The sequence below is a fragment of the Aotus nancymaae genome, unplaced genomic scaffold (assembly GCF_030222135.1).
Source record: "Aotus nancymaae isolate 86718 unplaced genomic scaffold, 86718_ANA_hifiasm-v0.15.2.pri h1tg000014l, whole genome shotgun sequence".
Taxonomy (NCBI): Eukaryota; Metazoa; Chordata; class Mammalia; order Primates; family Aotidae; genus Aotus; species Aotus nancymaae.
The window spans coordinates 7,500,031-7,526,868 of record NW_026988425.1 but is presented as its reverse complement, the minus strand read 5'-3'; the positions used below and the strand labels follow the sequence as shown (position 1 = coordinate 7,526,868).

General features: G+C 39.2%; 1 protein-coding gene and 1 long non-coding RNA gene across 2 annotated transcripts in view; one reads left to right on the top strand and one right to left on the bottom strand.

Annotated features, from left to right (window-relative positions):
• Positions 1–26,744, top strand: part of LOC135274853 (uncharacterized) — a 43,383-nt gene extending 16,639 nt beyond the window's left edge. Inside the window, exons 3-4 of the long non-coding RNA XR_010342567.1 lie at positions 13,364–13,521; positions 26,296–26,744. This is a non-coding gene — a long non-coding RNA (uncharacterized LOC135274853). The remainder of the gene's footprint in view (positions 1–13,363; positions 13,522–26,295) is intronic.
• ADCY2 (adenylate cyclase 2) overlaps positions 1–26,838 on the bottom strand; it is a 436,690-nt gene that overhangs the window by 97,218 nt on the left and 312,634 nt on the right. The window contains exons 9-14 of the mRNA XM_021675367.2: positions 26,623–26,755; positions 24,321–24,497; positions 20,502–20,545; positions 16,176–16,256; positions 9,864–9,933; positions 7,035–7,132 (exon numbers count right to left, since the gene is read on the bottom strand). Of these exons, the coding sequence (XP_021531042.1) occupies positions 7,035–7,132; positions 9,864–9,933; positions 16,176–16,256; positions 20,502–20,545; positions 24,321–24,497; positions 26,623–26,755 (603 nt within the window). The remainder of the gene's footprint in view (positions 1–7,034; positions 7,133–9,863; positions 9,934–16,175; positions 16,257–20,501; positions 20,546–24,320; positions 24,498–26,622; positions 26,756–26,838) is intronic.

Below are 26,838 nucleotides of genomic sequence, written 5' to 3'. Positions count from 1 at the left end.
GTACTGGAAAAAAAAATATCCTCGTTTTAACAATTGCTCTCATGACTGGTTAAACATAATCCATTTAGTCTGGCAGGTAATATGAATGAAACTACTAAAAATAACAAAAGCATTTCATGCTTGATCGTTTTTGATCTTTGAAGGTAGCTCACATTTCTGATAAAGATACACTACAGGGCAGACAGAGTGAGAGAGCAACTCCAAAGGAGGAGTCAGCCAACAATTTCATTATGCCTATTCAAATTCTGAGATTAGAGCTGGATTCAACAATTATAGGCTGAATAAGGACGATGTTGGGCTCCTTTTCAGGAAAACATCTCCCTTTTTACTGGTCCTTTCCAGGTAACAAATTTGTCCATTACTAGCTATTCATTCATTCATTCATTTATTCACTCACTGATTTAATTATTTCTTTCCCTTTTTCAAAAACACATGAGGCAGTTTACCACAAAAAAAGCCAAACAAAGGAAACAAAGCAAAAGTTTAATTAAGTTAAGAAAGCAAGTAAAGTTAGCAGAAGTGAGAAGCACCATTATTCTAACAAAAATGCTTCATACAATACAACAAAATTATTTCTTTAAATACATGAGTTAATAGGGAAGAAAGAGAGTTTCCTAGATATGCAGAAGGTATTCAAATGCAGACGACTGTGAGGTACTGATGCTAAATGGCCCAGGAGAAACCTGGGGCTAATACCTGCTCTTGGTGTAAGACTGATGTCTACCCAAGGAAGGTGATGCTCCCAGGCATTTGATTAATATGATATTAGAACTGAGCTCTTGAATCAAGGCAGGGGCCCTGAGGTGCTGTCCCACCAAGAAATAGAAAAAGAAAAACTCTCTCCACTAGTCTGGTAATTTTTAGGAAACATAACCATCTGACTGGAGCCATAAAGAAAATATCATTTTTGAAAATTGGGATCACCAATCTTGCTCCATGCTAATGGGTGTTGATCCAAATACACATGACCTACTTAGTGCAGAAACCTTAGTCTAAGGATTTAATAAAATATTGTGACTTGAATTGGTGAATCCCAGAGATATCTGGCAAAGATACACTGAAATCTATCCCATAGTGAAGCCGTTACAACTCAGAACATATATGACTACCATGGACCCTGATCCTTGCTGTTGATGAACATACAGAAAAAATTACAGATAATACAAGGACAGACTTAACAGGTAGACTAAATGGCAGAATCCACATATTTATCAACCATAAAGAACACAATAAAAGAAGTGCTATTTCTGCTGGGTACAGTGGCTCACACCTGTAATCCCAGCACTTTGAGAGGCTGAGAAGGGCACATTGCTTGAGGCCAGGAGTTTGAGACCAGCCTAGCCAACATGGTGAAGCCCTGTCTCTACTAAAAATACAAAAATTAGCATGGTGGAGTGGCAGGTACCTGTAATCCCAGCTACTCAGGAGGCTGAGGAAGGAGAATCACTTGAACCTGGGAGGTGGAGGTTACAGTGAGCCAAGATGGCACCACTGCACTCCAGTCTGGGTGACAGAGCAGAACTCTGTCTCAAAAAGAGAAAAAGAAAAAAAAGTGATATTTCCACATAATATGTTTAAAATCTGCAAGGAAAGGAAAACAAACTCCATAGGCAAAATATAAAATTATATACACAAAAAGGTTAGGTTTTAAGAATGTCATAGACTTCTTAGATACAAAAAATAAATCATAAAGATTATAAACTCCATAGACAAAATAAAAAATTTTATATACAAAAAAGGTTTTAAGAATGACATAGACTTCTTAGATATGAAAAAGATCATAAAGATTATAAACTCAATGTTGGATAAATAATTTACCAGAGTGAAGCCCAAAGAAATAAAAAAGTGAAAACTGTTAGGAAAAATGACAAGACCTGGAGCACAGGATGAGAACACGGTATGCAGCCAACTCCAGGAGGAATGAACAGATAATTGAGCAGCAGCGATGTGTAAGGAGATAGAGGCAGAGAATTTTCAAGGACTGAACAGAGATATGCGTCCTCAGATTGAAAAATCACACCTAGTCACTTAGATGAAAACAAATACATTTATGGAAACAATATAGTGAAAATCCTGCCCCCTCCTCACCCACAGAAAAGATACCTAAAAGCTCTCAAAGGGGAAAGACAGACTCCCTAGGAAGGAATGTAATGAGACTGACAGAAATACTTCATTAACAAAAATAGAAGATGTCATGCCACGGAGTAATATCATCGTCACACTGAGGGAAAATAAAAGTTAACCTAGAATTTTATGCCCAGTTATACAAATATGAAATGAAGCAGATAAAATTTTTTTAATATAAACAAAAAAGGGTCCTATAACTTAACTCATAGACCCCCTCCTCCAAAACCCTAACAAATCATATACACCACCAAAAAGAAAAATAAATCCGAAGAAACAAATAATTTTTAAAAAGCATTGTTGAGGAAATTAATTGGTAAAGAATGTGGGCAAATATGAATAAACATTGACTATAATTACTGTCAGAGCTAAAATCCTAGGAAATAATTACATTGAAGAGAGATTATGAATAACTTCAGAATGTACTGAATTAAGCATATATGTTAAAATTCATTTCACAATTGCCAAGACATGGAACCAATGCAAGCACTCAGCAACCAACGAGTGGATAAATGAAACGTGGTATATGTGCACCCTGGAACACTACTCTGCCATAAAAATGAAACAAGTAATATCTTTTGCAGCAACTTGGTTGGAGCTGGAAGTCATTATTCTAAGTGAAGTAACTCAGGAATGCAAAACCAAATTCTGTATGTTCTCACTTATAAATGGAAGCTGAGCTATGGGTATGTAAATGCGCATAGAGTGATATAAAGGACTAGGGAGACTTGAAAGGGGGTTGGGTAGGAGAGCAGTGAGGGATCAACAATGACAAATTGGGTACAATGTATACTACTTGGGTGAGGAATGCACTGAAATCTCAGACTCACCACTCTGCAATTCATCCATGTCATCAAAAACCACTTCTATCCCCCAAAATATTGACAAAATACATAATATTATATTAAAAACATATAAATTATAATACATATTAGAAATAATACACATTTTTTTCTTTAACATAAAAATATAATGAAATTTTAGTGGTAATCATTAAAAGAAAAATATATGATTCTATGAACTTGAATAGTAATCTTTAATGAAAAAATACATACTTCCTAACCAGTGAAAGAAACAAAAGAATAAACAGGCTGCTCTGTCTATGGAGTAGCCATTCTTTTATTCCTTTACTTTCTAATAAACTTGCTTTTACTTTACCTTTAAAAAAAGAATAAAAGAACTTGATCAATCCATTAGAAATTAGAAAAAAGAGAGAAAAGGACCAAAGAAAAGCAAGGTAAATAAAACACAAAATAAGATAGGAGAAGTTGGACCACGCACATCAATTAATAAAATAAAAATACAGATGACAAAATAAATATAGAAGAGATTAATATAAACTGGCACTAAAACAACAGAGGCCTCAGAAGTAATGCCACATATCTAAAACTATCTGATCTCTGACAAACCTGACAAAACAAGAAATGGGGAAAGGATTTCCTTCCTGTTTAATAAATGGTGTTGGGAAAACTGGCTAGCCATGTGAAGAAAGCAGAAACTGGACCCCTTCCTTACACCTTACACAAAAATTAACTCCAGATGGATTAAAGATTTAAACATAAGACCTAACACCATAAAAACCCTAGAAGAGAAGCTAGGCAACACAATTCAGGACACAGACATAGGCAAGGACTTCGTGACTAAAACACAAAAAGCAATGACAACAAAAGCCAAAATAGATAAATGGGATCTAATTAAACATAAGAGCTTCTGTACAGCAAAAGAAACAATCATTAGAGTGAACCAGCAACCAACAGAATGGGAAAAAATTTTCACAAGCTACCCATCTGACAAAGGGCTAATATCCAGAATCTACAAAGAACTAAAGCAAATTTATAAGAAAAAAACAACCCCATCAAAAAGTGGGCAAGGGATATGAACAGATACTTTTCAAAAGAAGACATTTATGCAGCTAACAAATATATGAAAAAATGTTCATCATCACTGGTCATTAGAGAAATGCAAATCAAAACGACATTGAGATACCATCTCACTCCAGTTAGAATGGTGATCATTAAAAAATCTGGAGACAACTGATACTGGAGAGGATGTGGAGAAATATGAATGCTTTTACTCTGTTGGTGGGAGGTAAATTAGTTTAATCATTGTGGAAGAGAGTGTGGTGATTCCTCAAGAATCTAGAAATAGAAATTCCATTTGACCCAGCAATCCCATTACTGGGTATATATCCAAAGGATTATAAATCATTCTATTATAAAGACACATGCACACATATGTTCATTGCAGCACTGTTTACAACAGCAATGACCTGGAACCAACCCAAATGCCCACCAGTGATAGACTGGACAAAGAAAATGTGGCACATATACACCATTGAATACTATGCAGCCATAAAAACGGATGAGTACCTGTCCTTTGCAGGGACATGGATGAATCTGGAAACCATCATTCTCAGCAAACTGATACAAGAACAGAAAACCAAACACCGCATATTCTCACTCATAGGTGGGTGTTGAACAATGAGAACACATGGACACAGGGAGGGGAACATCACACACTGGGGTCTGTTGGGGAGTGGGGGGCTGGGGAGGGACAGCGGGTGGTGAGGAGGTTGGGGAGGGATAACATTGGGAGAAATGCCTGATATAGGTGACGGGGGGATGGAGGCAGCAAGTCACCCTGGCATGTGTGCACCTATGCAACAATCCTGTAAGTTCTGCACATGTACCCCAGAACCTAAAGTATAATTTAAAAAAAGAGAAAGATATCAAATTGAGTAAATAAAACCAAAATAAAAACAGGTACTGTTTAAAGGAAGCATGCCCACATACTAACAGTCTAGAGGGCGGACAATCACATCTACAGTAAAGAGCACACAGGGTGAACATTTACAAAGTCTGGGTTGTGGACATGTGTGCATGTATCATATCACACCTGTACTTTTCTGTATCTTTGAAACATTTCATAGCAAGATTTTTTTTAAAGAAAAAGAAAAAATGAAGATATTAACATGAAGGAAAACTGAAGGCAGAACAGAATAAGAAGCCTGAGGCTGTTACGGCAAGTGCAGGTCTGGAGGCTCCATCAGGTGAGGCTGTGGATTTTGCTCAGAGCTTTTCCTTTTTGTATTGTTGGTTGGAAAAGCTCTGAGGAAAACCTGTGTGCACCCACAAAAATAATGGGTGATGACGCTTGAGAGAGTGAACTTCCATGGGTCCTCGTAAAGATGCAACACCACGGAAGAGAGACAGGAAAGTCAAAGTCAAGCCAGCAAAAGCATGACGAGGATGTGTTTCTTAAAAGTAGAATCCCATGAAAATTTCCTGGCCTCTGGAAGTCTTTTTATCTTCTTTGGAGGCATCTTTTAAAATGCTCCAGTCACTCTCTCTGTCCCCTGCACCTTCCAGTAGGTGAAAGACCCTGTATTATTTATAATGTAGAGAATATAGAAATACTCATCCAATAGGAAAATGTAGAAAACTTAATATATCTATGTAAAAGTAACAATAAAGACCCATTCCCTCTGTAGCATTTGTTTCACCTATGTAGCTTTCAAAATGCTTTCCTGCTCTACTGGTCTATAAACCAGTGTGCACTGGGATAGCTGTTTCTCTCCAGCACCATGGTACAGGCCTGACACTAAGGAGCTTAATTTGTAAACATTTGTTTGAATGGGAAACTGATACGTTAACATTGGGAAATTTCACCGAAGATTTTGTAAGTCCTGAAGAAGGGCTCCCTTGGCTGATGTATTGCACCTCCAATTCCTGGGGAAAGGGGAAGTCTACTGGAAATCCCTTCTATAAGGGAGCACATTGCTAATGAATTGTACATACATGAACAAAACGTTCACCACTCTACAATTCATCCATGTAATCAAAAACCACTTGTACCCAAAAGTGGTTTTTGGCCATCTGGCTTAGTGTCTAGAAGAAAACCCTTTGGAGTACAGAGGGGGAGAAACAGACAACTTCTTTGTAGTTTGCTCAGCATGCTCATGAGATGAAACGCTACCCAATCCAAGCAGCCCGAGTTGAACACAAAGGCTGGCTGCACCATGAGAGTTAAATGCAAACACACAACTGAATTCTACTAGACTGAAAATGGTTGCTTTGACCTTAACGAAATAGGTTAAGAAAGAAAAAAATATATGATAAGAAAGAAAAAACAATCTATCTTAAAGTTTCCTTCTATATCCCCAGTTATTATAAGGACAAGAATTTTCTTTAGATTGTAAAATGAGAATTAGATTTCTTGAAGAAGGTCACCTGATTAGTCTTGAACTCATTCAGAAGGTGCAAGAGAAAGATAACCTAAAAATCATGAAGTGATTGGTTTTTCACCAGTAGGTGGAACGAGAAGGAATCCCCTCAAAGCATGAAATGTGGTTTGCCCAGATTCTCTCATTTGTAACCCAGGTCTCTCTGGGGAGAGGTTGGCTGGACTTTGGCCTATAGCAATCAAAGGCGGCTGCAGAGCAGCTTTCAGAGACAAGAGAGGGGTGTGTAACACAGAACTTGAACAAAATGGATGGGTGGGCAAAGTGTGTCTTATAGTGAAAGGCTGTGCCCTTTCAATATAAGATAATGGTATGTGTTTATTAGAAACCACATCTGGGGATTGCACTCTTTGTAGGTAAAGCTTATTGGGCCACATTTTTTAGGCTGGGCATCAGGGTAATCTCAACATCAAAACAAGAAGGTTAAATTTATTTTTTTAAACCCCTAGAAGTTTGAATCAACATATCCACTTTGAAAATCCAACATTATGCTAAGGAAGACACATGGGGGCCACTTCACCTCCGAGTCCTCAGTTAGTCTCCCTCCACCATGACATGTTACATCACCCCTCTGTGTAAAATTAGCATCCTTTCACATCTTGAGATATAACTGGGCTCCCGTGGAAAGGCACCCCAGGTGAGAATCCCCATGGAAACCACAAGTACTTACTTTGGCAGCACGAGAATCTGCACAATGAAGATACAGAAGAATATGAGACAGGCACAAGTCACGTAATACTTGAACGCTGGCAGTGCCGTGGCCCGGTACTGAGGGGGAGAAAGGAACCCATGAGTAACAGTTCTCCAAGAGAAGAGCTGCACACAGTGCCCAGCAGCCTAGTTGTACCCAGGGCATGCACCACACTCAGAAATTGTGTAGATGGCGGCCCACGCAAGCTAAGGACAAAGCCTGTTCATCTCAGCAGTGAGTGCTTCCTTTCCCCCGCATGAACCGTGGAGTGACTTCCAAGGGCCATGGTTTACGAGTAAAGTTGTTCTGAAACCCATCTATCAGTAACTGAATCTCTCTAGGAAGGAGCGAGGCACTTGACCAGAAGGTTGAGTGAGTGAACTGTGAATCGTGCCTGTGCCCTAGGTCCCATAAGGGTCTGATATCTCTGGGTACTGAGGGAAAGAGAATGACTTCCTATATACTATTTTACTTTTGAATACTACTAAGGAAATGCAAGACCTATTCATTTATTTTAGTATTTTATTTTATTGTCTTAAGGCCTTTGAGAGGTGATGGGTGAAGTTACAAGACCAAAAATGTTTGCCGACTTGGTTCTTAGTTGGCTTGTTCTGAGCTTGGCCAATAGTTCTCCCCTTCCTTCCTCTCAACCAGTGCAATCAGCAGGGGCCCACGCGGTTCCCCATGCCATGAACAAGCTGACCAGCATTAGCTGCCTACCTGGGGATGGCCCTGCTTGACTTAAGCAGGATAAAAATGCCAGACAGGGCTGTACTTATGATGCTGGTGGTGACCCCTGCTGCATTGAGCACGGTGCCCTGCACGCCATGCTTTTCCTGTACTAATCAGTCCTCACAACAGCCTCTATTTTGGATGAAGAAACTGTGGACTGGAATGATTGACTAGCATCAGTGAGATGTGCCAATATCATTGAAACCTCCTGAAAATACTTTCAGGTTGCATTGGCTACATTTGCATAAACGTTCCCAAGATATAGGGACAGGTATGTATTTGTTGGATTTTAGCCTCCCTGTTTTAGTGCTGAATGGGGGATCTCTGATGGGTATCCAGATATTTGTCTTCTGATACCTTTTGCTGCCCTTTGCTCTACCTGATGCCCTGAAGGGCAGGCTGGGGACAGGTGGACAAAAACTGAGCTTAAGTCTTGCTGCTCTCTAAAATTTGCCTTAAAGTCAGCATCCGCAAATACGTACCATGGGCAACGTACGCAGAAGCTGCATTTTTAAATGATCACCTCTGTTTACTAGAATTTTTTGGTATATTTTTTGACTTAGTAGCCAGCATAATTTCCATGCTCATGAAAAAGCTATATTAGCATAGTTGCTGAAATGTGATATACGTTCTATGCACTCAATTAAATTCTTATCTTTTAACTTCTTCAGGCCTTTGTACAGAGATATGAGTATAAATTTCTTTGTGGTATTAACAAAGAAATGGACTTCCATCAGGAAAGAAATAATGTAACAGTTAAGCAATAAGTAGCCACTGATATTTGCTAAAGTTATTAAGGATAAGGTGGCCAATGATAGCACATTGTAACAAGCATCAATTTAGTAAACTGTCTGTGGTCAATGGTCAAAGTCCTTACTTAGCAGTGGACAACAGATCCTCTTGACCACCAACAACAAAGAAACTTTTGGTGTGTTCATAGATTTTGGAAGGAATTTTCATATTTAATATTTCTATTTGATATTCATAAAACAATGCACCAAATTTTATCAACATAATTTAATACCATAGCTGTCAATGCTACCATTAATGTAACTTTTGTTCAAACTAGGCCTGTAATTACATAGTTGGATGATGCAAATTACTTCTAAGTCTGGTTCCTTCTCTAGATCAACAAAAAACAAAAGGCAAATAAAATAACGTTGTCCTTTCTGCAATAATTATTTAATTCATTTTAGCAAACCCATAAATAGCTTGACACGTGAAAACTAAATGTCTGCTTACTTATTGTTCCTGAAATAGCTCTTATTTTAAGAGTCATAATATGAAAGTATTTAGATGCAATAAAGCTTAAAAGTTCTAATTATCCTGAAGAGGCATTGAATGTAAAACTCATATTTTGCTCAAAATATTAAAATAATTGTGTAAAGACACTGTAGATTTATCAAGAAGAATTCTGTTCTGCTAAGACTTTTCTGAGAGAATTTCACATTGAGAAAAGCAGGTATTATCTCCCATATCTTTCATTTAATTGGGATATTTCACACATATTGCAGAACCATTTACTATAGAGACGGCTGAGAATGGCGACTGACCGAAGACAGGAACTTGGTGATGAGAAATAGAATAAAGCAATATATGCATGAAAGAACCACCAGAAAAGCCAGAAACAGTCTCAGTCTAGCTAGAGGCAGGTTTTTTTTTTTTTTTTTTTTTTTTTTGGTTGGGGGGACGGAGTTTCGCCGTTACCCAGGCTGGAGTGCAATGGCGCGATCTCGGCTCACCTCAACCTCCGCCTCCTGGGTTCAGGCAATTCTCCTGCCTCAGCCTCCTGAGTAGCTGGGATTACAGGCACGCGCCACCATGCCCAGCTAATTTTTTTGTATTTTTAGTAGAGACGGGGTTTCACCATGTTGACCAGGATGGTCTCGATCTCTTGACCTCGTGATCCACCCGCCTCGGCCTCCCAAAGTGCTGGGATTACAGGCGTGAGCCACCGCGCGCCGGCCCGCTAGAGGCAGTTTAAATGTCGCATATAAAAAACATGAGCACAATTTCATGAAGACATTCAAATTTCAGAAAACTGGATTGATGATTTTGAAGAAAAAAAAAACTTACTTCTTTTTCTAGTACTTTGTTATAGAAAAGCAGTGAGATTCTCTGAATATCTTCAGACTTGAGCCATTGCCTGGAAATAGAAAAGACCAACACATGAACTATTTCTTTAAATGACTTGCACTTTTCTTTCTTTAGTGTATATCATTCCAAACAGCATTAAAAAAAAAAACCGTATAGTGCCAACTAACTGGATATGGACTCTGGATACTGTTAACAGGATCTGAAAATATAATATCCCTAATCACACACTCCCCTCCTTGGAAAATTCTATATTATAAACCAACTGTCATATCATTTGCGACTCAAGGGATCCAAATTAAATAACAAGGGAGATAAGTCATCTAAAAGATTGAAGACATCAATAAATTGATCCCCTAATGTTTTTCTGAAATCACACACTGGTTTCACCTCCTTAAGGATCTGGTTCCTAGAGAAGCACCATTTTTTTTTTTTTTAGCTTCTAGAGGGCAACATATCACAGAGCATCCAAACCATCAGAATGCCTTTAAGATCTGGGAAAGAAGGTTTTGATTCTTTCACACTTAGCGAAAATACATTCATTGTCACTTTTTTCATTTCTAGAAAGTAAAAGTCATGCTTGAATAAAGTTTTTAAGAAATTGGTAAAAATACTAATCTAATAAGCTATCCATTCAGACTAGGTTAATGTAAACATAAAACCACATGCATAAATCTCTCAGTTGTTGACAAATAAATAAAAATTATATGGAAGTATGCATTGTACCACATTGTTTGACTTTTAAACATCCGTTTTAAGCAAGTAGTTGTAAGTATTGAGCATACGGAGGAAACCTTTCACAACAGGGTCATATGACCGCAAGCCACACAGCAATACCAGTTGTGTCCCAAGCAAGCCGTGCACATAATGCCTAACACGGTCACACATCAGACAATAAAACAAACACGCATTTTATGAAACATAGTTAAGTGAAATAGAGGGATACACCTCATATTTATGAGTACAGGCATGTAAAAAACCAAATCTATGCATAAAAGTATCTAGATATACCAAATATCTGGATATACAACAACATATATTACTGGCTGGTATGGGTTATTAGTTATTGAGGAACTTACATTTCTAAATACTTTTGGAGTTAAAAAATATAATAATCCCAGATATATATTCATATATATGTATATATCTGTATGTCTATATAACTGTGTATCTAGATTCATATTAACATTTACATCTATATCTATATTTATATCTGTGTGTGTGTGTGTGTGTGTGTGTGTGTGTAGAGAGAGAGAGACACACAATATATGTTAGGACATTAGAGAGAAAATTATGTTTTACATAAATATCCAAAAAAATGTCATATCTATTCAAACAATTATCAATTCACATGAATTTCTTAATATAATACTTTTCTGAACCGTTGGTCGTATATCATGGATTTTGACTTCTTGGGATATATTTGAAAGATAAACGATGAAAGTCTTTGAGGATCCAGGGAAAAATGTCAAGTGAAATTTTGCATTTTATCAGTAATCAGCAAGTGTGGCCTCCTCCTGACTTTGGATTAGGGTTTTGAAGTGAAGACTGATCTTTAACAATACGGCTAACGACAAGTAAACCGTATTTAGGAGACAAGGAGACTCGCACATGGGAGGAAGAAAACCCCAGGTCTGCTTGGCGCCCCTCATCAGTTTGGAAGACTTTCACTGCCAGACACATCCCCTGATTAGCTTGAACATCCCAGAAAACTAGACTATCACAAGGCACTTTCAACTGGGTCAGGGAAGTCAGTAATGTAATCTAGACTGATTGCCATTAAAAGTGAGAACAATAAAAGTATCTCTTTTTAAAAAACTTTTATTTTACTTTATTATTATCTTTTGAGATGGAGTCTCACTCTGTCACCCAGACTGGAGTGCAGTGGCATGGTCTCAGCTCACTGCAACCTCTGTCTCCTGGGTTCAAGTGATTCTCTTGCTTCAGCCTCCCAAGTAGCTGAGATTACAGGCAAGTGCCACCACACCTGGCTGATTTTGTATTTTTAGTAGAAACAGGGTTTCTCCATGTTGATCAGGCTGGTCTCGAACTCCTGACCTCAGCTGATCCGCCCAACTTGGCCTCCCAAAGTGCTAGGATTGCAGGCATGAGCCACCATGCTCGGCCAAAATTTATTTAGTGCAGGTTTGTTAAATAGGTAAAATTTGTGTCGTGGGAGTTTGTTGTAGGTTTGTTGTACAGGCTATTTCATAAACCAGGTATTAAGTCTGGTGTCCATTAATTATTTTTCCCGATCCTCCCCCTCCTCCCACCCTCAACCCTCCAACAGGCCCCACTGTGTGTCATTCCCCTTTACGTGTCCATGTGCTCTCATCTCTCATCCCACTTAAAAGAGACAACATGCGGTATTTGGTTTCCTGTTTCTGTGTTTGCTAAGGATAATGGCCTCAAGCTCCATCCCTGTTCTTGCAAAGGACATGATCTCATTCTTTTTTATGGCTGCATAGTTCTTTGATTCAAGGGTATAAGCTTTAGGGAAATAAACTTTTTTTGGTATTTCTTATTACTCTACCATCTGCAGAACTATTATTCTGTTTCACAAGACTAGATGGAGAAATTAAAGATTGGTTAACATGAAAAGGACCAGAAAATACAAATTAAGATAAATTTTAGCTATACTCACTTTCAGAACTGTGTCTTTATCAAACTATGAATAATGTATATTGGTAACTTAATAAAAACAATATTTCCTTTACTGAGAAAAAATATAATTTAAAAATGCTCCTGGAAAATGTCAGCTTGGGAGTGAGAGTGAAATTAAGGTAGTGAAAATAAAACCAGTGCCTCCTTTACTGGTCGGGCCCGCATGTGCCCAGTCTACGTTTCCATGGCCTGTTACCTGCAGGTGGATGGAAAGGGCTCGGGATCAGGCTTGCTTGCCTTGAATCCCCAGAGCCTCCGTGGTGCTTCTTGAGCCCTAGTGCTAGATCTGTGTTGGGGTCACGACTGAGTCCCCACCAGTGGACCCCTCGCCTCCCTTCCCACAGCACTCTGGGTCTGGCTTGGGCTTCTCCCTTGCAGCAATGGCTTGGGCTTCTCCCTTGCAGCAATGACGGATGGGCCTAATTCTCCTCACCTTGTCTTTAGAGTTAAGACGACTATATTCTTCCTACACACTTAATCACCTGTGTGAATCCTCTGAGGTGGCTCTGCTCCCACTGCTGATTTGGAACACAGGTATCTCAATGTTAATTTTGCAATAAGATCAGAAGCATTTTGGATGGATGGTATCACATGCTAAAATGTGAAGATTTTCCCATATAGAATCTAGCTTTTGAAAATATTACTTGCTGAATGCATCATGCTATAATTTTTCTCTCTCCAATTACACTTCAGGTCCTTTATCAGCAGTCTACTTGGGAATATTTTAACTTGTAGAAAACAGAGATTTATAAATGTGATTTGGATATTTGGAAGGGAATAGATTTGTGTGTGCTGATCAGGTCAACTGTCACTTGCAGGGCATTGAAACCACAGAGAAAGAGAAGAGCCGTGGAGGGGAGAGGAGAGGAGAGAAGGGAGAGGGAATGTGTGTGTGCTTCATTTACGGCCTCCTGACTTTTTATGACCCCAGTAGTCTATGGCATGAAGAAAGTCAACTTCGTCCTGGATTATCACAGTAAGTGATTCTCTATTTATTTATATGAAGGTTTTTGTTTTGTTTTGTTTTATCAAGAGGTTAAGGAAAATAAAGGAAATTCTGAATACTCTGTTGACTAGAGGGGTGTGGGTACACCCACATCTGCACCCAGAATTATTCAGGAATATGAGAAAGCAAGTTCTTGCTGCAAAGGAGATACCATGTGAGAAGACCACTTTCTTATTTACTTATTTTTTTATTGTACTTAAGTTCTGGGGTACACGTGCAGATCTTGCAGGATTGTTGCATAGGTACACACATGCCATGGTGGTTATGAACTGCAAATTTGTGTCCCCCACCGAAGTCTATCTGTTGAAGCCCTAACTCCTAGTGTGGCTGTATTTGGAGATGGATCCTCTAAGAATGAAATGAATGTTAAATGAGCTCTTAAGAGTAGGACTCTGATCTGAAGGACTACTTAGAAGTCCTACTTAGAAGGACTCCTTGGAGTCCTTCTAAGACAAGACACCAGAGAGCTCCCCACCACCATGGCATGCACTGGGGGAAGACTGAGCAGATGCTGACCTCAGTCATCTCTTAACAAACGCGTGTTCAATCCATCAGTGAATGAATAAGCAAAAATCTGCATAGAAATCGCTGTTTTATGCCAATAGCAGGAATGAATGGTACATCAAGCCCGGAGCCCCAGTTGAGTCCTCAAGTGAAAATTCAAAGATCAGAAGAACTTCATATCAGAGAACAAGAGGAGTTAATGAGGAAGGTATAACCACGTGTGACTGAGTTAATTAAAAATATATGCATAAGAGCTTCCATTTGAAAACTTTCCCTTTTATTTTTTGAGTATAGCATACTTTTCTCGATTTGATTTCTGAAACATGTTGGGAAAATTACAACATAAGCAGTTACACCAGCACTAAGCATTACTTTGGAATAAAACTGCATTAAAACATAAGGTGTTAACTCAGCATGTATTTGAATACTAAATGACGCAAAGCAAACACACAATCTAAAAGCAACTTTACCAACAATAAAGCAAAGCCAATGGTGACACTCTCTGATGATTTGTTTGGTAGGTGGATACAAAAATAGTTTAAAAAGGTAGGTGTCCTGCATGAACGCATGCTGAGGTTGACTTTAGGAATTAGTTTTTAAAATACTACTGTTATTATTATTATTATCATTTGCTAACTTTTGTCAAAGAGCAAGATTCCCTCTTTCTTCCGATCTTGTGTCTCATTCTGGTGAGTCACAGAGTATCAGCTGCTATTTCCTCTGGTTGAATGAATGCATTCTTACACCTAGATTTTATGAAACCAGGTACCTCCCTAGGTTTTAGCTGCTGTTAGATTCCAGGAAGTTATTTATTTCTCAGTGTGTGATGATTTGAGGCAGAGGTGAGGTTGTTTTTTGCACTGACCCTAGCATCAGGCAAAGCAGAGCATTGGTCCAGATGGGGGGCCTTGGGTACTCTGGGACAGGAAGGGGGCTTTGCCTACTTGTAGTACATCAAGGGTCTCTAGACAGGTAATAATTCAGTGTTCCAGCACATCTGAATGGCAACTCTTGTCTGACCAAGATGCTTTATTGCTTAGATAATATGCACTTGCATTCAGACACAAAGGCACACACCCACCACAGACACATTTAACACACTCATGCAATTCTTTCATAAGCCCTGTAAATATTCTATAATAAATACCTACAAGGAACAATCTAAAACAGGCATGCATTTCACAGAGCCATGTACTATTTGAGGCCCTGTAACTTAATTTTGGAGACAAAGAGCTCTAGGTGAAAATCATTTACACTTTTCAAGAGTCAGCTTTCATGATAAAAAATTGAATAGGTTTCCATAAGGATGGAAGTTTTTCTGTGAAGGCTTTTCATTTGGACCTCCCAATGTTTTCTCTACAGTTCAACTCAACAAATATGAATGGAGTTTCTGATGTGCACCAGGCACCATACTAAGCCACGTGCTTCCTGCTCTCTGTGGGTTCAGTTATGACACACATACTCAGGGAGAACACGAAGGCTGATGAACACAATCATTCCGTCCAGGTGGAGAAAGCCATCATCTTCTTTAAATTGTTTCCCTTCCACAACTCTGGACCATTTAAAACCGTAACAGCAATTCTTGGCTTCAGAGGCTGAATGACATTTTGTGCCCCCGAAATCAGTCTTACTCTCACTGCTCACCAATGCGAATTCTCTTCCAGGATTTAGAACACAGGTATCTCAACATTAGTTTTGTAATAAGAACAGATGCATTTTGGATGGATAGTACCACATGCTAAAATTTGAAGATTTTCCCCATATAGAATCTATCTTTTTAAAATATTACTTGTTGAACACATCATGCTGTAATGTTTCTCTCTCCAATTATACCTCAGGCTATTTATCAACAGTTGATTTGGTAATATTTTCTAGGAAGAGTTAAATATTTTTAAAAAGATGAAAGAAATACGTTTAAAAAGATGTAAGAAATACTTTTAACAAAAGCTCTTTGAGGGACAACTGACGTGAAATTAATGAATTGTCTCAGAAACTTGGCTTTGTCATGCTAACTACTGCAGAGCCTGTGATAAAACACATTTGGAACCTATGACATTATTTTTAAATAATAGGGTTTGAAATAAAATATGAATGATAATTTAATATGAAAATGTACCCACTTTTGTGCGTTGATTCCATCAATTGCTTGAATCATCCTTTCATTCAATTCTTCTTCAAATCTTTTCTTTTGTGACTTGGTTCTATATGAAAAAGGAAATATTATAGGTAAGAATATTATTAGTAAAATAAATACTAAACCTATCTTTTAGAGCTACATAATATTTTACATCCTTGTGAGGTACAGATGATACTTTGTTGCATACATGGGCAATGATCAATCTGAGTATTTGGGGAAATCCATCATCCTGAGTATTTGTCATTTCTATGTGTTAGGAACATTTCAAATTCTTTCTTCTGACTACTTTGAATTACACAGTACATTGTTGCTAACTACAGTCACCCTACTCTGCTATCAAACATTAGAACTTATTTCTTTTATCCAACTAAAGGTTGGGCCCCCTGACCAATGTCTCTTTACCCACCCATCTTCCGTCCACACACCTTTCCTGGTGTCTGGTGTCTGTCATTCTACTCTCTACCTCCATGGGTTCAACTTCTTTGGCTCCCACATATAAGTGAGAACATGCCAAATCTGTCTTTCTGTGTCAGTAAGGCTATTTTTCTATGATGTCAAAAGCCCTGTTTAATTCTGACAATCAAGTAGGAAAAGAAATGATAGTCTATGAGCAGGCTTTTCTCTATTAACATCCAGCCTCTCTTTCGATTGAGTGAATTAACTGAAATTTTTGGGATAGTAAAAATGTTGCATTATTCACCCACAGTGAAATTTACTAGGCATTTACAAAGCAACACTGAAAGACATATGCTTGGTGTTTGAGATAAAAGAACTTTCTCTCCTAAGAGATGTATTAGCTTTTGACTTGCTGCCTTTATAAACTTTATTTTATGATAGAATATATTGGTTCTAGAAATTTCCCTGTAAAAATGTGGCTTGGTTGACAAAATAGTCATTCCTTTTTTGTGTTTTTCTTGGTCAGTTTTCTAGAATTTGCAGAACTACAGTCTTATTTTAGGTATACCAAAGCTTGATTGTATGTATTTAAATGCTCTCAGTTTTGAAAGCACTATTCACAGAAAACTCCACTTTTGTTTGTAGATCATCTCAGTTTTAGAAGCAAATAATCTTTAGCCATAATATAAGATGCTTTCTGAATAAATTGTGCCAAATAGTAAAAGCTTTTCAAGGTTATTTGACAATTTGCATGAGAATGATGTCAGAAGAAAACCAAAACAGTACCTATTCTTAGAAGTTAAACATCCACTGCAAAGATTAAAAGCACAGCCTGCTGACCTGAGCAAGGCTGTGCCTGTATCTTGGTTTAGGCATGAATTCTGTGTGTTATGGTTGCTTAGATTGCAAATAAATAGAGCATCTAATCTGGAATAAAAAACCACACTTTTCTGAGTTCAGAATTGCCTCTACGTATAGATAAGAATAGCATTAAATATGCAATGTCACATTTATCTGTAATTAAATCTCACAGAATGATCATCAATGAGATGGATGAGTTTTCCAATTCTATCATTCTGTGTTTCTGAATTTGTGCCTTCAGGTCCTGTCTTCTTCAGACAGGTTGAGAGCAGTCATGGTCAAAAAAATGAATTGTATTAAGTGATCTGCCCATAGATATTGAGCCAACTGAATTAAGAGGTTTTAGTATCAAATTCCAAGTTGTTTGAAAAAGGCAAATCAATTTTTATATTCCTTAAAAAAAAAATAAAAAAAGCAAGGAACCTTTTACCCACCAACTAGTAAGGCTTGAACATTCTTATTTATAGCTGAGACCTGTAGGACCTTAGACCCTTCATTAAACTTTCATCAGTCCCATATCTAGACTTGAGTTTCTTGACTTCAATTAAATGGCTTTCTCTTCTGCAAAGTCTAAGAAGGAGCAGTGTAATTACGTTGAGGCTTACAGGAAAATGTAATTCTTTGATATTTTTGTCCAGTGCTAAGAAGATATTGCCTTTGTTAACCTGTTTTAGGATTTGTTAGATGATGCCTGCAGAGAGCTCAGTGCTATAATGTGACACACGTAGTAGCCAATAAATGCATGCTTTGTGCATTATTTGAATCCACTAATTATCTGGACAATAATTCTTGACATACAGACACTTTTCTTGTCTCTGCAGTTTTGCACCCTCTGCTAAAATGGGAGAGATAAGGCCCCTGGGGCTGATGATCTCCCCACCAGGAGTCTTGATTCGCCTCCAGGACTCTCTCCCTCTGAATTCCAGCATCTCTCATCTTCCCGTCCTAGCACCTTCCCCTGGCCTCCACCACTGGCCTTCTCACTGCTCTAGGACCCCAGTCCCTGTGTCCAACGTATCTCCATTCTGTCTTCCCAGCTCCTTCCCTAGAACCATGCTACCACATTCCCTGGGCTGTTAGGTCCACGCAGGCACGGGAGGGGACACATGCCAAGAGTGTGTGGGCCAGGCAGGAGGCTCAGACAGGTATCATAAGGCAGTCCATGTTACAAAGCCTGGAAGTGCCCAGGCAGCCTGGAGTAAGTCTAACTCAGAACTGGAGTTCTCTTCAGGAGGGCTTGAGGCCACCACAGATCAACAACTACAGAGACAAATGGAATAAATACGGAAGAGGCCCTTAGTAAAGCAGGCAAGCCTGATGAGCAGTTAGGAATACCTGCTCTGGAGTCACAGAGCCTGGGCACAAATGCTGGCTTCATCTCCACCAGCCATGTGACTCTGGCATTCTCCTAATCATCTGTGCCTCAGTTTCTTCCCTTTTAAAATGATAATGGCAACATAGTCTACCTTGCAGTAATGCTATAGAGACCAAATTAGAGTTTCTATAGCCTAGCACAGATAAAAACACCAGCTTCTTTTCATTGTCTTCCAGACAGCACTCATCACAGATGACACTGCCCAACGCAATACTGGGGTTCCGTGACACTACTTTTCCCATTGTAACTTCAATAAATAGACCCTTAAAGCAGAATTTCTGGGAGGGAGAGGCAGATAACAGAAGAGATAGTGAATAGAAAGTGAAAGGAAGTCCATGAAATTTCTGTGGTCAGTTGCTCGTAGATGTGCTAGCATGTTATTGGCTCTAGGCATCGTGCTTTTTCTGGGTATCCTATGGGTTCTCTTATATAAGTTCTCTTTATTACAGTATATGCCACTTAAATATAATTCTTCAAAAGCTCAAGAACCAGATTATCTTCATAACATAAAGACTGTGAATGTTATATCTCAATGTCAAAATGTCAAATTTTGCACAAAGTCTAAATTAGAGCTCATCCTAACAGTCACTTAGAAGGATACCGGGCTAATGTGCATGGTTGCCTTGTTTCAGCAGGTGACAACCTGTGTTTCATTTTTACTTGGATACAATTCATTTTCTATAGAAAATAGTTCAGATCTCGTATTTTTCCTTAGCTTCTATAAATCTATCAATAGCTCCAATAAACTGACCTCTTTGTGGAGAAAGGAAGGCTGGCTTAGCGTTTGGGACTACGTCTTACACTGGTTATCTGAATGTCCTCATATTGATTTGATTACCTCCCACACCAATATTAAAGTAAAATTCTGAGCCCGAAAGATAGAAGAACATGGGGAAAAAAAGGGGTTAGTGGAGGGGATTTTACAGTGGCTGGTGACAGGGCATGTGGAGACATTTGTGGGAAGCTTTTTTCTTTTTTTGAGCAGAGTGGGTAGCCCTTTATTTCAATAGAGATGCACTGGAATTATCTTGCTTTTATCTTTAGAATTCAACAGAAAAGTATAATTTTTTTGTTTTCTTTTTTCTTGAGACACAGTTTTACTCTGTCGCCCAGGCTAGGGTGCAGTGGCGATATCTTGGCTCATTGCAAACTCCTCCTCCTATGTTCAAGCGATTCTCATGCCTCAGCCTCCCTAGCAGCTGGGATTACAGGCACATGCCATCACACCTAGCTAATTGTTTGTATTTTTAGTAGAGACAGGGTTTTTCCATGTTGGCTAGGGTGGTCTCAAACTCCTGACCTCAAGTGATCCACCCACCTCAGCCTCCCAAAGTGCTGGGATTACAGGCAGAAAAGTATATTTTAAGCAACATACCCATTTTTAATACAATTCAATTTTTTACCACACATTAATATTAATAAGAGCCACCTTAGGAAGAGTTTAACATTCTAAAATGAGTACCAGGTGGTTTTCCTTCTCCCGCTCTTAATTCTCACAATAAGACCCCAGTGATTCTATTTTTAGAAGCTGAAAGCAATTTAATAGGGCTTTTCACAGGGAGCTGCACTTTCAGAAGAAGTAGCCTTTGAAATTACCATAATTGATGATAATTACTCTCAGAAATGAATAAAGAGCAATAAGCGTTTAAGAATCAGATAGTCAAAGGGATACCATACCTTAAGGTGCGATTTTGAAAATTATGCTGACCCATCGGTACATCCTATATTGAGAAAAAAAGGTTATTAACTGTCAAAAACATGTTTCAAGAAGAATGTTGCAATGCTAATGAGGTAGAACATATTTCTTCTTTTATCATAAACAGTAACATTTAGCTAACAAATAATTCATTACCCATGTGGAGAAAAAGAGCTTAATCCTAAATATGAACCAAGGTGTAAACTCAGTTCATCTGTGGAATGTTGGTGTAGTCTCTAAACTCTGGATGCTGGAAGCATCAGGATTGCTGTCTGGAGTTTTAAGATTTACAGTCTGCTATTATCAGATCTGATTTCAAACAGTGGCCTGCTGGGGACTGGTCTCAGAGTTACCGGTCTCAGAGTAACTTATAACCATGTGAAAATGGACTTTGGAATCAGACAAATATTAGAAAATGCTTTAGAAAGAACAAAAATATAAAATCTATAGTCATCCCCATCACTGAACTGGCCTGTTAAGAAGTAATACCATTGGGTAAGTATGTGAAATCACAAACCATCAGACAAAAAGAAGAAATCAGCAATGGGGTGCTGGTAGTTTCCGAAAGAGAAATGGAAGATAAACAGTCAGAATTTATCAGTGGAAAACCCACTGTCAAATATGCAGTAATAGGCTTTCAAGGAAAGATCTGCCTTTGCACATTTATGGTGGGAATGAAAATAAAAGTTGGAACCAAACTGCTCCAGAGAAACTTTTGTTTGCTGCTTTGATTTCCAAGGTTATATTAGGATATGGATTTAGCCCATGGAAAGGAACCCCTTTTTTGAGAAAGTAATAGAGCTCCAAGTTTCATTCCATACAGTAATGTATTATTCAAGAGCTCTATCAATGTTGAATCAGGAATGAATGGAGTTCTGCATAGGGGATTGGATAAAGCAATCACTTTCAGCAACATCAGTTGTTTGGCTCTGGAATTTATAAGTGAAAACTCCAATGGGGTCTTTCTGAAAGTGAGTGAGACACATGGTTAAGTCAAAGTGGTTTGGGCTTAATGCACCACCAAAGCCTTGGGACTTTCTTAAAATATGCTATAGCTAAGGCAATCCAAGCCTGGCTTTGAACCTGCAGCAGGTGTGACCAGGTGGTTAAGAAAATAGAGTTCGCTCAAGAGGTCCTTTGATTTTTATAAACAGCTTCCTGAAGTTGAGGCATTCAACGGTTCTAGCCATATCTTGAAGAAGGCATCTTTATCAACACATAACACGAGGTTAAAGTCAGACTGAAACTATTCCTGGGTCCCTGGCTCAGATAATAAAAGAGACAGTCACCCTTAAGTCTTAGGATAATAAAGGCTGATAAGAAATCAACAGCAACAACATACCTGGAAAAGTAGGCTTTTTCCCCACAGAAACACATGAAAAACCGCACAGGAAATGACATTCAATACTTATATATGATTCTTATTTCTTAGAAACCAACCAATCAACCGATAAATTGCTAGTGTACAATAAATCTCAATAGGAAATGTAGTTATCAGACATAGCACTAACTAGCAAGACTGAGGCTAACTTATCCAAATTAGTGTTTTCATGAGTGACAGGAGCATAGGCTTTCACTGGTTGGATACTGGAGCTCTGGGATGCAGTTTCTCTAACAGATCTAAATGCTGCAAGGCCCCAGCTGCCCCGGGCCTCCCTCCTTGGATTGTTCTCTTCTTGATGATTTTAGCCAGTGCCACTGCCTCAAATATCATCTACAACCTGATGATGTTCACATGCATGCCTCCATCTTGGACCTGTCCCATGAGTTCTAGACGTGCAGAGCCAGCCACCTACGTCCTAGAGGCACTTAACTATGGATTAGAAGATGCCCAGCAGAAAAGCGTTAATTTTCCATCTGAAATAACCTGATGTTCCCCTTGTATTTGTCATCTCAATTAATGGCATCATAATTGTTCCAGCCGTGGGGCCAAAAAGTCTGGATGCATCTCTGTTCCTGATGTTCATGCATATCCAATCCATTGCCAAGTCTTATTGGCTCTACTTTCACGTTAGCCCCTGCGTTTGCTTCTCATTGCTTCCATGGCTAACCTGTTAGCATAAGGGGGTATCATTCTTACTGGGGACCCCTGCACTCTCGCTACATTTTCCCAAAGCCTAAATAATATCATGACCGTCCCTTGCTTAAGATTCTCCACAACTTCCAATTCACACAGAATGCAATACAAGCTTTTACCATGGTGCATCTCACCCCATGACCTCCCTTTGCTTGTTGTTCATGATGCTTCAGCTACAGAAGCTTACTCTGTCTCCAGGGGACACCAAACTCACTTTCATCTTTGGGTCACTGACTTTGTTCTTCAGCTACTTCCTCTTCCCAGTCACTCCTCTCTCTCTGAGACCCACCCAGCTGATCTACCAGAGTGGGCCATCCCATTTATTCCAGATGCCATCACTCAATTTATCTTCCTTACGGCCCTCATCAGCACCTCACGTGATCTCATTCATTTATTTGTTTTTCTTTTTTTTTTTTTTTGAGACAAAGTCTTCCTCTGTCTCCCAGGTTGGAGTGCAATGGCGCAATCTCGACTCACTACAATTCTCCACCTCTCAGGTTCAAGCAATTCTCCTGCCTCAGCCTCCCAAGTAGATGGGATTACAAATACCTGCCACCACGCCTGGCTAATTTTTGTATGTTAGTAGAGACGGGGTTTTGCCATGTTAGCCAGGCTGGTCTTGAACTCCTGATCTCAGGTGATCCACCCCTCTTGGTCTCCCAGTGTGCTAGGATTACAGGCGTGAGCCACCATGCCCGGCCTCATTTATTTGTTTTTCTGTCTATGGTCTTTCTCTTGCTATTAAAAGGCAAACACTAGGACTTGTGCTCTCTTACTGATTATCTGACAGGTCATGATCTTCTGTCTGATAGTCACATTTATTTTTTAATTGGAAAAAGATGAAGAGAAGTTGGGAGAAGAAATATAAGCCAAAACATGAATGCTGAACCCCTGCCTGTTGGGTGTAGGAGTGTCACTTGGAGACCTTGGAACATGTGCGGACCCAGGGTGACTGGAAAACTCCACTTTCACCTGACAACTGGCATGTTCCTTCTCATCAGACAATAAGAATTATGTAATATTACATTTTAAAAATCGTAACTGCATCCTTAGCACAGTTAATAGCATTATACATGAAATTTAACCCCCAGATAGTTTTAAAACCTAACAATCCTATGGGGATCATCCTAAGTACTCGGTTGTATTTACTCTTCCCTCCTCCTATGGGCCTTTCTATTTTCCATCTCCATTTCAGCCATCTCATCGCAGATGTCCCTGGTGTAAGGAGTTCAGTGCTTTCTCATATGCTGGAAGTTGGAGGGAAACAGAACCATAACACAGTGTCCACTGCACTGCTGCCAACACAGGCTGGACATCTGGGCGATGAAGCAACGGGCTTGATGATACCACTGAAACTCCAAGGGCATCATGCCTTTGTCTTTTTATTAAAAACCTCAAGGCTTTCCACTTCATGATAGAATTTATTTTAAAAAATCTCAATTAAAAAATAGCTGTATTTAATTGCTACTATCAGTTGTAAATAACATTGTCTTGGGTTATGAAGCTATAATGCAAAATCACACTAGGTTGGAACCCTTAGCAACATGGGCATGGAGCTCGCTCACACCCTGATGGTTGTTCATAAGGGCCTCTCTGAGAAGAAGGAGGTGGTAAGCTTGTCTCTTGCAGACAGGAGTTATTTTGGCAGGAGATGCCCAGCCTTTGGTTTTGGGAAGTTGGCTTTCCCCCAGTGCTCAGGCGTTGGAGGCAGGGGAGGGCATACCGTGGTGCTGATCTTGCCGTTCTCTGTGGTCATGCTGTCCCTGTGATGTAGGTGTGCAAAGGGCTTGGCTGCCCCCCAGGACTCCAAGTACCGGGTCATGCGGACCGAGGCCCTCATTTTGGCTCCGTCGAGGGTGTGGCGAGGTCTGAAGAGATGCTGAGGGCTCCGTCGTTCTCCCTTGAGGTGAAAAACAAAGCATCACACCTGGCACAGCACAGGGACATACACGATCCTTTCTGCATTAGTCTCATTGGACTAGGGTCATTCCTCCCGACGTCCCTCCATTTGCCCTCTGTGGTTTCTGTCCTCAGGGGAACACACTATTTGATTTGAGGGATTTTTTTTTCAGCTAGCAAAACACACATGTTATTGAGACTTAGAAAAAATAATGACACGTTAATGGGCGTTTTATTAAGTAAATTCGTAAAGCAGAATGTGCCGATCTGTTTAGCTTGTTTTTGATGGTTGTGTTTGTTTTTTTTTTTTGAGAAAATTTATGATTATTTATTGGAAATTTTCATATCAATGGGATTTTATATATACATATATTTTTATTGTATTTTAGGTTTTGGGGTACATGTGAAGAACATGCAAGATTGTTGCATAGATGCATACGTGGCAGTGTGATTTGCTGCCTTCCTCCCCTTCACCTATATCTGGCATTTCTCCCCATGATTATCTCTCCCCCACTCCCCACCCGCTGCTGTCCCCTCCCCTATTTCCCCCAACAGACCCCAGTATGTAGTGCTCCCCTCCCTGTGTCCATGTGTTCTCATTGTTCAACACCTGCCTATGAGTGATAACATGTGGTGTTTGATTTTGTGTTCTTGTGTCAGTTTGCTGAGAATGATGGTTTCCAGGTTCATCCATGTCCCTACAAAGGACAGAAACTCATCGTTTTTGATGGCTGCATAATATTCCATGGTGTATATGTGCCACATTTTCCCTGTCCAGTCTATCATCAATGGGCATTTTGGTTGCTTCCAGGTCTTTGCTATTGTAAACTGTGCTGCAATGAACATTCGTGTGCATGTGTCCCTATGGTAGAAGGATTTATAATCCTTTGGATATATACCCAGTAATGGGATTGCTGGATCAAATGGAATTTCTATTTCTAGGTCCTTGAGAAATCGCCACACTGTCTTCCACAATGGTTGAACTAATTTACACTCCCACCAACAGTGTAAAAGTGTTCCTATTTCTCCACATCTGGATGGTTGTGTTTTTTTAGAGTGATAGGTGTAGGGGATTTGGGGCTGTTTCTAATGCTAAATAGCCCCAAACATCGTGTTTTGGTGCTCTTTACCGGAACATAATGTTCTCTGTACATGTATTTTTTTGAACTCCCCTCCCCCCAGCCATCATCTCCCAGTCCCTGCTGTTTGCCACACATCTGCCTCTAGATTGATCATCAAACTAGCTGAAAGTCTGTCTCCAAAGGTGGAAGTGGGGCTTCCTGGATGCTACCATGAGTAAATGTCCATAAAGTTGATCTTATTGATTTTGTGATATTGGTTTTCACGGTTCAAAGGTCTTTCTTGCTGATATTTGCACCATTTACCAGCTGTGTAATTTGGGAAGAGTTACATAACTCCTCAAAGTTTCAGATTCTTAATCTGTAAATAGTGTTAATACCCATTTGGCAGGAATTTGAGGAGGGTTAAAAGAAATGAGAACTCTAAGCCCCCTGATCTGGCCTAAATGTGGTGTGAATGAAATAAGAGATAGTTCCTCACTGTTTGTATGGGGTGGATCATCTTCCAGGCAGCAAACGTTTTTATGTTGTGGAAGGTAAATATGCTTGTACATACACGCAATCTTGCAAGCATGTCTATGTAGTATTTATTTGTTAATCTTTCAAATATTTCTTCTCTCCTTTTTTCCTATATATTCATTCAATTTTACTTAATTAGATTTTTACCTTCTAAAGCCCTAAGTAAATGATTTTCTCTTTATTTAATTTCCCAACTGACAGGTATCAACAGCTGTGCCCCCTGACAGGCTTCCAGATGCAGCATCTGCCAAGGGGTACGCTGATTAACAGACAGGACGGCTGAACTAGCAGCCTGCATCAACACCCTCATCCTACAGACAAGCAATGTATTTCAACTGTTCACTGAATAAGTATTTGAATTCATGATTACAAAACATCTTCTGTAATTAAACCACCATATGCATTTAAAATCATTTGGGGGGCAAAGAGTAGCAAAGAATGATATTGGTTATTGACTAAAAACATGTATGAATATAAATATTTGCTCCTCCTCCCTTTTCATCATAGACCCTTGACAATGATACTGACCTTGGGGTTGATTACGAAGTAGGTTTTCACCAGGTGCTGTTTTAAATATGGGTCCCTAATGTCACCATCTCCCTCCTCTACTTTATAAGCGCCATTCAAGTGCTCCAGGGTGACAGAAGAAATGTGAACACGTCTGAAATTGCATTTTAAAACCACAGTCAAGACATAAAAGGATAAATGTGAAGAAAGATTTTCTATTTGTTCGTGATTTCTGAA